Source organism: Falco peregrinus, chromosome 5, assembly GCF_023634155.1.
Source record: "Falco peregrinus isolate bFalPer1 chromosome 5, bFalPer1.pri, whole genome shotgun sequence".
NCBI classification, from domain to species: Eukaryota; Metazoa; Chordata; class Aves; order Falconiformes; family Falconidae; genus Falco; species Falco peregrinus.
In genome coordinates, this window is record NC_073725.1 from 89,050,166 (window position 1) to 89,066,139 (window position 15,974).

The 15,974-nt window shown below is 49.5% G+C and overlaps 1 protein-coding gene across 5 annotated transcripts in view; it reads left to right on the forward strand.

Annotated features, from left to right (window-relative positions):
* Positions 1-15,974, forward strand: part of TRAF7 (TNF receptor associated factor 7) — a 36,023-nt gene that overhangs the window by 14,497 nt on the left and 5,552 nt on the right. For 3 of the 5 annotated variants that reach the window (XM_055805611.1, XM_013295661.3, XM_055805613.1), the window contains 11 exons: positions 215-272; positions 1,447-1,538; positions 6,260-6,376; positions 7,691-7,783; positions 9,547-9,580; positions 10,879-11,062; positions 11,778-11,912; positions 12,873-13,090; positions 13,655-13,728; positions 14,737-14,785; positions 15,300-15,427. In XM_055805611.1, the coding sequence (XP_055661586.1) occupies positions 215-272; positions 1,447-1,538; positions 6,260-6,376; positions 7,691-7,783; positions 9,547-9,580; positions 10,879-11,062; positions 11,778-11,912; positions 12,873-13,090; positions 13,655-13,728; positions 14,737-14,785; positions 15,300-15,427 (1,182 nt within the window). Of the gene's footprint in view, positions 1-214; positions 273-1,446; positions 1,539-5,774; positions 5,942-6,259; positions 6,377-7,690; positions 7,784-9,546; positions 9,581-10,878; positions 11,063-11,777; positions 11,913-12,872; positions 13,091-13,654; positions 13,729-14,736; positions 14,786-15,299; positions 15,428-15,974 lie in introns of those variants that run through there. The other 2 variants (XM_027780494.2, XM_027780488.2) reach the window with 2 other exon arrangements.

The window sequence follows — 15,974 nt, forward strand, 5'->3', positions numbered from 1 at the left end:
AGGGGCTAGGGCTGCTTCTTCTGTTCTCATCCTTTCTTTTGGGGAAATGGAGATGCCTGCTGAAAATGTTATTTTCTGCTATTAAAAATTAAAATATTCACAGATAAAAGCTGGAAATATGTACGTACATTTTTTCACCACTTCAGGAAAGGTAGCAAGCCTTCGGGCTGTGCTGCAGTGATACGCGCTGACCTTCATTTTGTCAATATTTCAGACAAGAATGGAAACAACTTTTGGGCCAGCCTACTCTGCTGTGACTACCATCACAAAGGGTGAGTGTATTTCATGCACAGAGCTTCTCCCCAAAGCACTGTGTGTGATTCCTACCAGTTTTTTGTTATTGTTGCTGCTCTTTTACAAATCATAAGGCTTTTGGGAGAATCATTGTGTTCATTATAGACAGGTGCCGAGGTGTTGTTTTTAGTATTACGCAGCCCAAGTGTTATTTAATCATGGCATCTGATCACCAGACATGATGGAAATGAGCATGCACAGAACTTTTCTCCCATTACACAGAGTTAACGGTACCACTGGGAAGCCCTAGCTGTAACTGGGATAGAACAACAGGGTTTGATACAACAAAGCCCAGTACCAAACCTTATTTATCTCTGTGACTCCTCATGCAATCATTACCAGTGCTGAAAATTGTGTCTTCACTCCCTGCCTGCCTGAGTCACTCTGGATGCTTTGGTAAAACCCCCGTGGCCATTTTTAGCTCAGACAGGAGGGCGTGCAAGTGTGTACCTCATTTAAAATTCTTGCGTTTTGTTCCTCAAAGCGCAGCAGGTGAGGAGTCTGAGCCCTGACATGTGGTGTGAATGTGGGAAGAGGTCTGTTTTCATTTTGGAACATAAATATCCTTACCTTTTAGTAAAGACAAACGGTGGCATTTGACACTGATTTAGATAAGGAAATGAACGTTGGCCCAAGGAAAATGTTTGGATTATATTTGTCCAGGACTCTAGATTTTTTGGACTCCTTAATATTTACATTCAAAATTTGATGTAAAGTCATGTGTAATATGATAAAGATATGATAAAGTAATATGATCTTTATACAAATATCATGTTTAATTTAGCATGCTTCCCTTGCATGACCAGAATATCCAGACCTCCCTTGATCGAAGCAATTTTTGTTGGTGACCGAGATATGTGGGAGTATAAGGTTTCCTTTTAATAATATTTTTAACCTGTGGACCTGGTACAATATTATCTGTGCTCTTTTCTGGGTAAGCAGCCTTCAAAGGGCCGCATGCATTTCAGCAAGCTATCAGAGATCAAGATTGTTCTGTCTGCACTGTTATGTCCAGGTCATGGAGTTGGGGAATCCCTAGTCTTTTCCATTTCTGAGGAACACTTAAAGCTACAGAGACTGACCCATAGCTGGAAATGTTACCGAGGAGCCTAAATGCTTGCCTTTTTTTTTTTTTTTTTTTTGGCTTTAAAGCTGACGGGACCAATACTTTTAAACAGCATCGTCGGACACCATCCTCCTCCAGCACCCTCACCTATTCCCCACGAGATGAGGATGATGGCATGGTAGGTGCTGCTGCTGACTGGCTTAGCTGATTATATGACAAATGAGAGAAGTCTGGTGCTCCTCTGGACTTCTCTGCCTCCCTTATCATTCCGATGCACTTCGTTCTGTCGGAGGCAGATGGCAGATGTCTGCACTGGAGGCAGGACCAGCCTCAGTGTTTCCTGGCTGGCCTGGTGGTTGGTGCAGTGGGGAAGCAGAGGCTACTTCTGACCTGGGGTGTTAGGCTGGTATGCTGGTGCTTATTTTCAAACTGTTTGAGAATGGTATGTGGTTACAAAACCCAGGAGCTACACAAATCCTGCAGGCCTACTTTTGAGGGTGTACCCTGTGCTCTGGGTCTCCTGAGCTTGGGAGAAAGCAGAGCTACTGCCAGCAATGTCTGGGGCTGTGGCTGAGGCCGGTCAGTCTCGATCAGGGCGTGTTGGATGGACCATCCAGCAGCACAGCTGGCCCTGCAGTTATAACCAGAAAATCCATTCCTATTTCTGCCTCCAGATGGGGCTTCTGACCACAGGGAGCAGGTTTGAAATCTGCGGAGTGGGATGTCAGACACTACAGACTATGCTTGGCTCCTGGGGATTACATCATCGGGGTCTTCTCACACAAACCATTCCCACGTTTCACAGTATCTTTGCAGAAAAGCACTTCTCAATTTTGTATCCAGCGTTCTCATTCATCACACTCACTTCAGAGTAACTTCTTTCTTGGGGGAATTTAGTGGTCCAACAGGCCTCAGGGTTAGCTGCTTAAAGAGAAATTAAATTGGCTAAATCAATTAAATAAAGAACAGCAAGAGCAAAGCAAACCTCAGTGAATGGATGGATATCTCTGAGGTCTTGACCTTCCCCTGTCCCTAGTGCTCCAGCCACATCTCATAACTGCAAGCTCCTTTTTAGATTTAAGCATGTTAGTAGTACACTTCAAATTAAGTAAGCGTTTGTAGACTTTGTCAGGTTACAAGACCTGGCTTCCAAGCCAGGGATAAATGGATCACTGCTGCTGCTGAAGTTGGGCACTGGCAGAGACTGAGGTCAGCAACAGTATAGAGCTACAACAGTTCTTAAAATAAATTTGACACCAGATTGCAAAGAGCTTTATTGTCAGCATCCTATAAAGTTCCTTCTGTTGCTCAGAGATCTTGCTGTGTTTTATGTGAGCATGTGTTTTTTGTTTTGTTTTTCAAAAAGTCCTTTGAACATTTGCCTCATGTCCTTGGCAAAAGCAACTCTCCATCACATCACTGACCCCATGGTGCTGGGCCACTGTTCCAGGAAGCCCTTGGCTGTCAGCACTGATCCTGTGGGCTCAGTACTGTGCTCACTGCACCCTTTTTACAAGCTGTGCAGTTCTCACAGAGCATAGGTGAAGATTTTTTCAGAGGAGTTGGGGGTGCTGGGGACATTATATTTAGCCATGCCTGATGGAAAAGCTCCCTAACTCCTTTGAAAACTCCAGTGTCATGAACTGAGGTGTGCCGCCAAGAATAGGAGAGATCTTTTCTAGGACCGAGCCTCAGTCCTCTTGGACAGTCTCAGCTCACCTTCCCTGAAGCGCTAAATATTCTTAAGCAACAATAGCAAGAGGTTTAATGAGCGGTTCAGGAAGCAGCCTGCAGTGTGAGGTACTAACAAACCAGAAGTACCACAGCCCTGCTCTGCCTGCTGCTCCAGACAAACTCTCACTAACCCTTTTAGGAAGCTTCCTTTGCTTTGTCGAGAAATAGTCTGGGATTTCCCTTCCTCATTGCTAAGTCTTCCCTTCTCCAGAAGCTGCCAAGGGCTTGTCAACCATCAGAGACAGCTGGAGACGAGTCAGAGCTCTCCTGTGACCTCTGCCACCCTTTTTTCTTTCTTTTTAAAACTTCAGTTAATGAAACCAAAAGCAGAGGAGCATGTGCTGTGTGCAAGGCAGGGTTATTGAGCAGCTGCTGTCATCTTTCCTGAAAACAGTGTCACGAGTTCCCAGCCTCATTATGCCTATAGGGAGCAGAAATGAGGGCTGTACTAGAGCCTTCATGTAGAGGCTGCTTTTGTAGCTGACGTGATGGGAACTGCAGCTAAAGATTACAGCTGAATATTGGGGCAAATGTATATTAATGGATGGAGAGCTGACTGGCTGTCCAGTCTCAGTTGTTTACAGGGAGCTTCACCTCTGAACCAGAGGTTTGACTGTGTTACTGGCCAGCCACAAGCTATCCATTTTCCATCAGAAGATGTTTGAGCACTCCCATCTGTGGGCTCTTTGAAGGTGAACTTGATGTTCAGTGCAGAAGTAGCCCTGGCACAGCTGTGGAGAGGTGGGACCCTTCTGACAGATCCTCCCAAATCCACGCCTGGCCAAAGCAGTGCCACTTGTGCCACCTTGCCCCTGAACTCTGCAAGCCTTGAACTGCAAACCCAGCAGCACGGCCTGGTGCTCCTTGGCTTTGGGGCGTATGGGTTCCCCACCCCAGCCTGGGCAGATGCCCTTAGTGGGGGTCCTGTGTTCTTCGCTCCCTATTTGCTGTGCAACAGCACCCTGCAGTCAGATCCTTGTGCTGGCTGCTCTACATGCGACTGTGCTGCAAAGCTCAGTCTAAATAGCCAGGTTAGGAGTGGGAAGCGGTGCAGTGGCTGACCCTGTGGAGCTGAGGGTTCTCTAGTTTCAGCCTTGTTTACTTGGCAGAAGCAAAGGCTGCAGATGCGTAGAGAGGGAGCACACACCTTTGCCATTCAGCGTTATCTCTGCAGCAGGAGTGATCTTTCTCAGCACATCAACTTCTCTCCTGCGTAGTTAACACCGGCGTTGGCCCAGCCAGGATGCAGAGTCCACAGTGTTGCACAGGCCTAGCAAAGCTGTCTCACACCCCTGCCTCCTGGCACTGCTCTTGGGCTGTGGTGTCCTGTCCCGTCCGTCCGTCCCCGTCCCCGTCCCCCCCCCCCCGCCATCAGTGATTGGCACAGGGTGTTGCTTTTGATAAAACTGCCTCCATGCAGAGCCTGCCTTTGCTGCCTTGATCTCTGTGTCACCTCCAGAATGGGGACTATGCACAGTCATTCTTGTTATTTTAGTAACTTCTGTTACTAGTGGAGGAAAATAATAAAATTAATGGATACACATAAATTTGATTTACCTCGTTAGAATCATTCCTGCTCAAGGTTTACATATTTAGCCAATAAATATGCTGTCTTTAAGGAAAAGAGCTTTATGCTTTGCCTTCTAAGCAGATGCAGCATTTCTGAGCTCCTAAGATCCTAGTATCATAAAAATTAAGAAGCAGAGCAGTATGAAGAACCAGCAGGATCCTGGTCTGTTCCTCTTCTGCAGCCCAGCAAGGACTGCACTCAGACTGCAGTATAGTTTGTCTCTGGGGAAGGCAGCAGTCTCTGGACCTCATCTTGCATCTTTCATTGCTGAATTTCCTGATTGCCCCACTGGTCTCCTGCATTGCTTTTGTCAGTCCTTGGGTCTGATGTCACATGCTTTCACCCAGGGCAAGCACACAAAATGCAGCTCGGGAGGTTCAGGTTGAATGTGAGAGAAAAAATGTTTTGCTCACAAGGAGATGCAGGACAGGAGCCCGTGGCGGTGGAGTCTTGCCCACACAGCTTTCCCCATTCCAGCTGGGCAGTGCCAGGGCTGACCTGATCCAGGGCCAGGGAGAGTCCCTCTTCGAGCAGGCAGTGGGACCAGTGATTTCCAGCACTCCTTCCAGCCAGTGCTTCTAGGAGTTTGTGACTGATGTAGGCTACAGTCAAGCCACATATAGGTGTGATACGTACAGGCGCAGGCAGCTTGGGCATTGGTCATCTCTTGTTGCTAAGTGTCTGAAGCTTATGGCTTATTCTTCCACTTCTTTGTCAGCCCATCCATTCTGCTCATTCAAAACTTTTATTGTGTCTCTCTGCACTCTTCCCAGTCTGCCAGCAGCATCCCTTCCAGAGCAACCCAGCAGTGGCTGCGCTACCAGCCGTGCTGGACCCCCAAACCCAGTCACCCCATGGTCTGAAGGGTCTCCGGTTTCACTTTGACAATGAATTGCATCTTGGCTACGTGCTGCTGGTTGATATTCCACCCTTAGAGATGTGGTGCTGGTTAATATTCCAGCAGCAGCATTCCCTCAAAGCCAATCCCAAGGCTGCTGTAACCAGTGGGATTTTTCTTGATTGGCACACACGATGTCCACTGAGCTCTCCCCTCCCCAGCAGGAAGCGACAAAGCCGGTCTGTTACTGAATTGAATAGAAGGAAGTCTCCACACTTACGCAAAGAAATTTGGCAGAAGTTAGATAGCGAGTGAAACAACAAGTGCTGCTACAGAGATTATAGAAATTGCAGAAGCTGGTAGCTGTCTCTGGGGGAGATTTACAAAGCTTTCTATGAAGGATTAATTCTTCCAAATCATTGCATTGCGGGTGCGCACGGTAAGTGTACAAACGAATGCACCTTTGAGAAGATTACGTGTTTGGAATTTAGATGTCGACTTGGTTTAGTAAGTTAAACCTGAATGATGCCTGTCCTGTCTCTGGGCATGGTGCAGTGTTCCCAGCTGCTGGGAAGGGCATGCAGCAGTGAGACGCACTACTTCTGGGGGCCACTCAATGCAGCTTGGCAGAGTGGATGAACAAATGGAGCAGCTGAGTTTTGTGAAGAGGGGGGGACTGAACTTGAAGTCTCTGTACATAGGGTTTTGGAGTGGGAGGGAATTATTTGTGATAATTCCGGTTTTTATCTCTTTGAAGCCTCCGATCAGCACCCCACGCCGCTCTGACTCTGCTATCTCCGTCCGTTCATTGCACTCTGAGTCCAACATGTCCTTGCGCTCGACGTTCTCACTCCATGAGGAAGAGGAGGAGCCAGTAGGTATTTGGGATTGTCTGAAGGAGCAGTATTAGGAAGTTCAGTGTCAAAAGAGAAACTTAGTGGACGCTTGTGAGTACATAGAGCTGTCATGGGCAGATTTTTCGTGATGTCTGGCAACTAAAACCCTGGCTGTCAGGACTCGTGGTTTTAATTTTGCTTCCAGCACCAACTTCTGTGAGTTACTTTGCTTTGTTGTGTACCATATCCCTATCTGTAAAGAGGGGTCAATGTGTGGCTTTTCTGCTGCAAGGCTTTGCAAAGTTGTGTGTGATTCCCTGGCTCTGCTGCAGAGCTGTAGGGGGTTGCAAGTCTTTAGACTGGTGGTCTAGCCCCAGGCAGCAAGACTAATACAATTCCCCACTGATAAAGAGCCCTATCCTGCATTTAGGGCTGTGTGGCACCCCACTGACTTGACTGTAAGCCCCAGGAGGGTGCAAGGAATTGTCCACATGTGACTGTTTTTGGGGGAGGACACTTTTAAGCTGAGCTTAGCTTGTGACCCAGTAACTAACACCAGACTGGATGCATAAAAGGTCAGGTGGCATTTTGCCACAGATCTGGGATAAAAGTGTGTGTTTCATATTTGAGAACCCAGGGGGTTGTGTTTGCATTTCTGAGAGCAGCACAGGATGAAAAGACAGATTGAACTGCAGTGATTGATTTGAAATGCTCTGAAATGTGAAGCCCTGCTCTGGTGTGGAGAGGAGAGCTGTGCTGCTCCAGGAGGACGTGCTCAGAACCCGCATTCTGGCAGTCTTAGTTGGTAAACAAAACTGGAGAGATGGGCCCATTGTGGCAGAAACAATGTTGTTTCTGCTTCATAAGAGAATGAAAGAGCCCTTCCTTGAAGATGTTTCAGAAATGCAAAAGGGCAAGCTGGTTTAAAATTCACTTAAACTTCAGGCTTAGTACAGGGGACATTTTTGACAATACATTGTTCGGTGCAACCAAGTACCAGACAGAGCAGCTCACACAGTTCTGGTTACTCAAGTCACTCTGGCAAAGCAGTTGGTCTGTCCCTTTCGCTGTTGAGTCCTGATCCTGCCCGATGCTGGTGGCCCCCAGTCTGTGATGAGCTGAGAGTCTCTGGCCATTCCCAAGTTCATTCTTCCCCTGCCTCTTACATACTGGAGGTCAGCAGGTCCATACTGAAGTTTATTTTGAGATAATGAAATCCTTAGCGTGCCCTGTGCCCAGGCTCCCCAGGGCTCACTGCTGAAAAGCTGTTTTGTTCCTTCTGCAGAGCTGGAAGCTCTTGCATTTGGACTAATCCCTGTGCTTTCTCTGTCCCTTTCTCTCCTCCTTTTCAGGAGCCACTGGTGTTTGCTGAACAACCGTCCGTGAAGCTGTGCTGCCAACTGTGCTGTAGTGTGTTTAAGGATCCAGTCATCACAACCTGTGGGGTAAGGCAATACCCTTCCAAATATCGAGTGTGGGCTCCACAGATGTCCCACGTGAGCTATAGCCAGGCCCTGACTCTCCCCAGTGACTGTCAGCCTGAGCGAGGGAAGACGAGGCAGCCCGTGCGCGGGGAAGCCAGGCTGGTGTAGGAACAGAGGCGCTGGACGTGTTACATTTCCCCACAAGGCAGCTCTGAACCAGTCTGCAGTGGGGTGTGTGGGCACTCTGCAGTTAGCCAGAGAAGCCTGGGGCTTGCTTAAAATTTTGCGCTGTTTCCCAGGAGAGCTGTCCTGGCCATGTTCGGTCGGTCTCCTTGGTGTGGCTTCAGTAAGGTCTGAGGCTCCTCGTTCCCTGTCCTGAAGGGCTCTGCAGAGTGCTGCTGCCTCCTGGGCGCCCTGGGAACAGTTGCTCTTCCATTGTGAAGAAAGTTTCTTATAAAACAAGAATGGCTTGAAGCTTCATTTAGTTAATGCTTGCAAAGGGATTTGAGATCCTCTAATGAAAGGCAGAGACTATTATGAATGTTCTTCTGTATTCCATTTTACTGGGATTTAATAGAAACAGTATATTATTCCTGCTTCTGTGCTACATGTGAAGAAAGATGGCTTCGTGACGGGCTCTCTAATGCTTCTGACTTGCTTCTGATTACTAGGATGGAGCTGTAGCAAGAAAAGCAGAGAGCAGGATTGTTTATTGCAGTGAGGGTGCTATCCCCAAAGGTGCTGGAAGCTGGTGTGGTTTCGCTGCACCATTTCAGTAAGCAGCTCTTCATGGAGACACTGAGATTTACTGGTTAAGATGGGGAAAAAAAAATCTGCAGGAAGCAGACTGGCTTCATTTGCAGTCCTGGTTTGGCAGCTCTGGAGAGAGCACGGTGCAGCTGTGCAGGGCAGGAAAAGGCCGTGTGAGCAGGGCAGCAGATAACAGCTCTGAAGGGTGACTTGCAGCCTCTCCAGCGCTGCTGCCAAGCACTGGCCCTGTGGCAGGGGAACGTGGCTGAGGAGGCTCTAGAGAACCCACGAGGCAAGTTCAGGATCAGCAAAATGCTGCAGCCTTTGTTCCTTTCTGTATTTTCATTAGCATGTTAAATTGTATTTGCTACTTTTATCAAGTTAAATTCTTACTATACATTTCTGTTGTAAGAATCAAGGGATAGACAGCTGTTTAAAGTGACAAAAATTACAGTGCGTTTAATGGGCTTACAAACCAGCTGTCTCATCCACCTGACAGCAGGACAGCTTCGACTGTGTTAGAAGAGCTATGGAGGGATATAGGTGGTGGGCTGACTGGCCAAGCACAGGGAGAGGCCAGGCTTCCCCTTGCTTTTCCCCTTGAGGAATTCTCAGGGAGATGAGAGGAATGACATGGACTAAAGTGGAGGGTGAAGCAGAGAAGCCCCATGCAGAGCTGGAAGGTGGGAATATCGGAGTGTTGCAGAACATGCCCATGGCTTTGGCTTGCACCCTGATCGTGGCCTGAGCCTGAACAGGGCAGAACCCTCAAAGCTTCAAATGACGTGCTTAATACTTTTCAGGAGCAGGACCCGACAGGACCCATGTTGCACTTTTAGCTGCCTGAGCAAGCAGCTGGTTTTTGCCCTGTGGTGCAGACTCAAGAGCACGCTGAGCTATAAAGCAGCAGAACAGCTGCTGAGGCCCCTGAGCCACAGGCTTTGGTATCTCCCACCTTTCTCATCATTAGCCACAGGGAATAATTTGTCCAATATTGTTTACGCTGACACTGCTGTTCCTCTTTGTCTCCACAGCACACATTTTGCAGAAGATGTGCCTTAACATCTGGTGAGTACAGAACTATACTTGTGTGATGCAGCCAAAACGCTTGTTATTTTCTGGTTTGTTTGCCTTTGCTTAACAAGAAACCCGCAGAAAGATCTCTGAAGGTCTTAAAACAAGCTGCTGGTCACAGGCTGCCACTGCAGCAGTGAAGGGCTGGGGCATGGGTGGCTCTGCAGCTCCGAGCTCTGATGGTAAACGCTGTAGCATGGGCACTGGAGGGCTGGGCCTGGCTCTTGGGCACAGGATGTTCTCAAATCCTGGAATATGCAATGGATAATCCCAGGATAATACATGTCTCGCCCAGAGCTGACCCATTGATTTCAGACAGAAAGCTTTCTGTGGCTGCCTGTCTAAGGAATAGGGGGCTGTGTTTGGCAAAGACCCATCAAACCCCTCCTCCCCCATCCCGTCAGTGCCAGCTCTCTGGCCGCTGGCTGAGCCTGTGCACAGCAGCACACAGAGCTGCTTTAGCTCACCCAGCTCTTCCAGAAACCTGATGGAGCCCAAGCGCCTGGCTGCTGGCCTGGCCTAACCAGCTCCTGCTTGGTTTAGACTTTGCACTACAAAAAGGACTTTATTCGGCATGAGCCTGTGCCCCTTTTGGAAAGCCGTTCAGCACAAAGCCAGGCCATTTGTATTACCAGAACAGCGAGCCCTGAGGAGGTTCCCTAGGGAGTCCAGCAAAACAGCAGCTCTTCCTGCTTTAAGATGTTCATCTTCCACATGTGAGGTGTTCCTCTGCTTTGCATGCTAATCCCCCATAACCATGTTGTGCTGTATCTATCCCAACCAACAGATTTGTATCAAAAGGCTTTGCAGTTGCAATTCTGAGTTGCTCAGTTTTGCTCCTACCCTCAGAGCTCCTGTCTTTGCTTTGCTGCAGCATCCCTGGGCTGCAGCACCCTGCCAGCAGCAGAGGAGCTGGGCCCCAGACCTGAGGGGGGAATGGGTTATGTATGGGGCATCTGCTAGGCTGCTGTCACTGCCTGTGAATACTCTCAGGCTCCAATAAGCACAAGGTAGTCTCAATTAGCGTGGCCTTCTTTCATTGGCAGCTAGCTCAAATTATCATGGATTAACATAAACTAACTTTTCACCAAGCCCCAAAACAAATCAGAGATAGCACTTGCGGACCTTTTGTGAATGAATATTCATGGCTGGGTCCATTGCCACCCATCTGGGAGTTGGCCATCTCGGCCAGAGAATGCAAAAGAATAAAATCTCCACGCAGAGGCTCTTGGAAATGCTCCTGCAGTGTCTCAGTTCTTGCTGACACTCTCTTTTGCTTCCCTACCTGGCAGAGAAGTGCCCCGTGGACAATGCCAAACTGACCGTAGTAGTTAACAACATTGCGGTGGCTGAGCAGATCGGGGAGCTCTTCATTCACTGCAAGTATGGCTGCCGGCCTGCAGCCAGCAGCAAGCCCGCTGCCTTCGAGGTGGACCCCCGTGGATGTCCGTTTACAATTAAACTGAGTGCCAGGAAGTAAGTGGCTTGTTACCAGCGTGCAGCCTCTCCAGGGAAAGGGCTCCACCACCAGCAATCTGCTGTTGTATCTGAGCTGCCCTGCGGCTCCTGGGGACAGTGCAGGTCCTGCCAGCAGTCCTCTTCTGGGGCGTGCAGGGCTGTGGGAATGAGCAGGGTGACTGGAAGGGACAATTCTTACCGCTGGGTCTCAGTCTTAGGGTGATGGCAGATGGGACTGGTCTCAGGGAAAGGATGCTGTTCTCTGCCTGCAGCTTACCTGGGTGTCTCAGCATTGGGCCAGAGGATACACTGTGAAAGCAGCCACCTGCCCAACTGGGTTGAAAAACTGTGGCTACGGTCAAGCAGAGACCTTGGGATTCTTTTGTAAGAGGAGTTATCCTAAATGTATCCCAGGAATCTGAAATCTTATCTCCCTCCCCATCCTAAATGCATTCACTGTATCACGTGACTATTGCCTGTGGCTGATAGCTGCCTGAAGGCTCAGCCGATCAGCTACAGCAGATATTCCCTGCGTAAATGTGGCTTATTATTGTTCTCAATTTACTGGCCAAATGAGAATTCAAAGCTGTAATTGCAGTCTTAGAACAGGAGGCTTTCGATCACCTGACAGTCTCACAGGGCTGGTTTGCTCCTTTCCTGACGGATCTGTGTTGTTTTCATTAATTTTTGCTTATCGCTGATTTTCCCTCCTTTTGCTTCTCTCCATGGGCAGAGATCATGAAAGCAGCTGTGATTACAGGCCAGTTCGCTGCCCCAATAACCCAAACTGCCCACCTCTCCTGAAAATGAACCTGGAGGCACATCTGAAAGAGTGCGAGCACATAAAGTGTCCCCACTCCAAATACGGGTAAGGAGCTGATGCTTTTCAGTGAGAAGGGTGTACTGAGCTCATTTCTGAGCTGCTTTTTGGTTACTTCAGCCTTGAGATAGCCCCCTGGACTCTGAGCAGCTCTACCCTGTCCTGTGCACTGGCCTGAGACTGAAAGGAGGCTTGCAGGGCTTGCAGAAGGCAGCCCCCAAGCCTCATGTTGAGAACAGGCAGGTCACACTGCCCAGCTGTAAGCCCTGCTGTCCGCCGAGGAGGAGGGTGAGGTGTGTAGGCAGAAGAAACAGCTGGAGGAGAGTCAGAGCAGTGGATGTGGCCAGGGCCATGCAGGGAGGAGGATGAGTACAAGAATAATTCGAGCACCATGGCAGTGACTTTCAGACCAGTCCTTCTCCCAGGGCAAGGGAAGTGCTGATCAGCCTGAGAGGGTTGGTTGTCACCCGAGCAGGAGTGCAGCCCGGGCTGGGGGTTCCCTGCAGGATGCACAGCTAAGGTTACTGTTCCAGGGGGAGATGTCCTGGCAGAAGCAGAGCAAGGCAAGTCCTGACAGAGCAGCCCTGACTCCTTGCCGTGCTGCAGGCCCAAGGCAGTGTCTGCTGAGGTCAGCTGCAGTTTTTTTCCATTAGTTTTGCTAGTTCTTAGATTGGGCTCCTGGTGAGCGCATGAACTGACGCCACAATCTGTCTCTTGCCCAAGATCTGCTTTTCCTTGCAACTAGCTAGACAGACAGACAGTCAGACAGACAATTCAGTTTGGGGCCAGTGCCCTGGCCTGAAGAATGGGAGCTGCTTGGCCACCTGTGTTGCCCTGCAAGTTGCCTGCACCCAGCAGGATGGTGAATTGCACTGCCACTGCTCCTGTTAGGAGGAGCAGAGCAGCTGGGGGCCCACGCAGTCCTCAGACTTCCCTCTGAGGAGCTAGCTGAGCAAGGAGGTCTCCAGTGTGAGCCCTGCTTCAGCCAGTGTTTGCCTTCCCTTGTAGGTGTACATTCATAGGAAATCAAGACACTTATGAGACCCACTTGGAAACGTGCAAGTTTGAGGGTCTGAAGGAATTCCTGCAGCAGACAGATGATCGCTTCCATGAGATGCAGGTGGCGATGGCCCAGAAGGACCAAGAAATTGCCTTCCTGCGCTCCATGCTGGGGAAGCTCTCAGAGAAAATTGACCAGCTGGAGAAGAACCTGGAGCTTAAATTTGGTGAGTCTGCACCAGGCAAGCGCTGTGGTCAGAGCTCTGCGGACAGGGCAGCTCTCTGTTAGGCTGGCGCATTACAGGATTCATTCCAGTTTTTAAACTGGTGCTGAGTAGGTTTCAGGAGGTTCAGATATTCCTTACAGAGGAACAAATAGGGGTTCCATTGACTTCTCTGCTGCCAGAACATCACGGGACCTTAATCCTGCAGTCACCATTCACATTGCAAGTCCTGTGACTTATTTCTGTGAAGTCCATGGGCACAGGCCCCACTAATAATCAGCAAGTTGAGTAGCCAACAATGCAGCCGTCCTGGAGCGAGCATGCTTCTTGGACACCATTGCTGTGCCTAGCCCTGTCCTGCCTCCAAAATTTGCTGGGTCTTCAGCATCCAAGTACAATTTGCATTTGAGTAGCAGTCACCCTCCTGCTTTTCCCTGCTGATAACACAGTGTGTTCTGCTCCCGCCTCGCCTGGTTCAGAGGCTGGGTGGCAGTGGGTGATCTCTGTTTGCTCCCCTGGATGCTGTCGCTGACTCTGCGTGACTATGGGCCTGTCCATCTCTCATAGATGTGCTGGACGAGAACCAGAGCAAGCTGAGTGAGGACCTGATGGAATTCCGCAGGGATGCCTCCATGCTGAATGTGAGGAGGGGGCTGGGCCCTGGGGCAGAGTAAGGGATCGCGTGCAGTTGGCTGGCTCCACTACTAGTTAGGTTTCTCCTGCAGTGGGGGAAGTCTTTGTGGTTCCCTCCTGCTTGCTGGCACGGCTCACCCGAGGTTTGGTTTGTGTTTGTCTGGGTGAAGGTTTCCCCTTGGCTGAGTTAAAGGCAGCTCAGTGAGCACGTTCTGGTCACTGCATCTGGGCTGCCTTTTTAACTGGTTCTGCTGCCTTTTCTCAGCCTCTTGCTGGTCTGGAAATGTATTAAGAGAGGAAAGGACCCCTGCAGCAAGGAGAGAGCCCTCTGCTCCAAAGCCTGAGCACTCCTGTACCTTTTATACAGGGACAATATGCCCTTCTCCGTGCCTGCAAAGGAAGTGGGAAGATAAGCAGATCCCTGCTAACAAGCTGGGAGTGAGAGCTGTCTCATGATTTTGGACATTATTCAAGCACTGATGCTGGATAGGCATTCCTCCCTAGTTCAGGCAGACTGCATCCCACTGCTTGTACCTGGTTTCCCTAAGCATCCCCATGGATGCAGTAGGGACTGGACTGTGGAAGGAGACTACAAAAAGACCTTCCAGTTCTTCTCCAGCAAGGTGGGCTTCAAAAGCCCAGCTGAGCAAGCAGTCCCCATAACCGATTTGATTATTTTTAGCAGTCTGGTGAACGGCAGAGCAAGGACAGTATATTCTGAAAGGTATTTCTGTGCCTGCCTGAATGTTGAAGAGTTGAGTGCAGGTGTGAGTTGCTGTCAGAGCCCTGTGGTCTCTGGAGGGAGGTGACTGAGGGGTGTAAGCATAGAGTCCTAGAGCAGGGGACTCCTGATGGGAGCATGAGTCAGCTGCGGAGGGAGGGCCTTCACAGGGAGTCAAGACCTGTCCAAAGGCAGGGGTGGTTTTAGCAGTGGAGGGGGCAGTCTTAAAACCCTGCCCAGAAGGCAGGCTGGTCTTGATGGCTCCGCAGCTCATGCAGCTTGTTCTGTTTTTCAGGATGAGCTCTCCCACATTAATGCTCGGCTCAACATGGGCATCCTTGGATGTGAGTATGCATGTGCTTTTCTCCTCTCAGGCTGGGTTTGGGGTGATGTCCCAATGAGCCTTTTTAGGTGAGGTCACAGATACGCAAAGTAACAGTTGTCTTTGGGTGCAGCAGTAATTTGTTCACAGGGCCAGCGCTGCTGCAGGAAGAAAATACTGGTGGGAGAGTTTGCCAGAAGCACTGGCTGAAGGGGAACTCACAGCGCTGCAGGGTTATTAGCTGCTGGGGAGGGATGTCAGATGGGCTCTGCATCTCTGGCCTCCCTAAGTCCAGCCTGGGAGCTGCATTAGGGAGATGAGTCCCGAAGCTCGAAGCGTTAAGTCAATGAGCGTGGGTGGGACACAAAATCTTCCAGCCAGACTGGGAGGGTCTCACAGTTCCTTCTGGCCTGCAACAACGTGAAGCGCAAGGAGCACCTGCCAGGCCCGTGCAGGGAGCTGTGTCCCCTCCGAACTCAGCGTGACATGGCGCAGCACTGTTCTCCCACCTCTCACCTGCCCTCTTGTTTCTGTAGCCTATGATCCTCAGCAGATCTTCAAGTGCAAGGGGACCTTTGTGGGACACCAGGGCCCTGTCTGGTGTTTGTGCGTTTACTCCATAGGAGACTTGCTCTTCAGTGGCTCTTCAGACAAAACCATTAAGGTAAGAGCTTGCCTCTTCTGTATATCTTCTGCATTTGAAAATGTGCTTCAGGTGGGACAGAAGTGGAGTTGCAGTTTGGGGGTGGGGGGATGTCACTTCCCAAAGAATCTTAAATGATTCTTTGCAATTATAGCTGGGCAAAATTCTCTGTAAGGAAATGTTATGTGATAGTGAGATTGAGAAAGAAACAGTGGTTTTTGCAAAGCCCTGATTAGAATCTCCTTCCTGCTGCTGGTGGTTTTGCTTTATATGGTGTTTAGGGCATTCAAACCTATTTGGCTTCTGATTTTATTTTCCCTTGTTATAAAAAGCCATCTTAGAAAAAAAATATTTTTCCCTGATCAGATGTGTCCTTTTTCCATTTTATGGCGTGTTTGTTTTTCTTTGTCCTGTTTTCAGTAACTCGAACTGACAGCACTGCTCCATTGCAACCTAAACAACAGTTCCCAGTGTCACCGCACTGGCTGCTGGTGGCTGCTGGCTGGGCTGGGGAGCCACATGGGCTACCACAACTAGCCCTGCCGGGAGCAGAGCTTTGGTTTAGTCT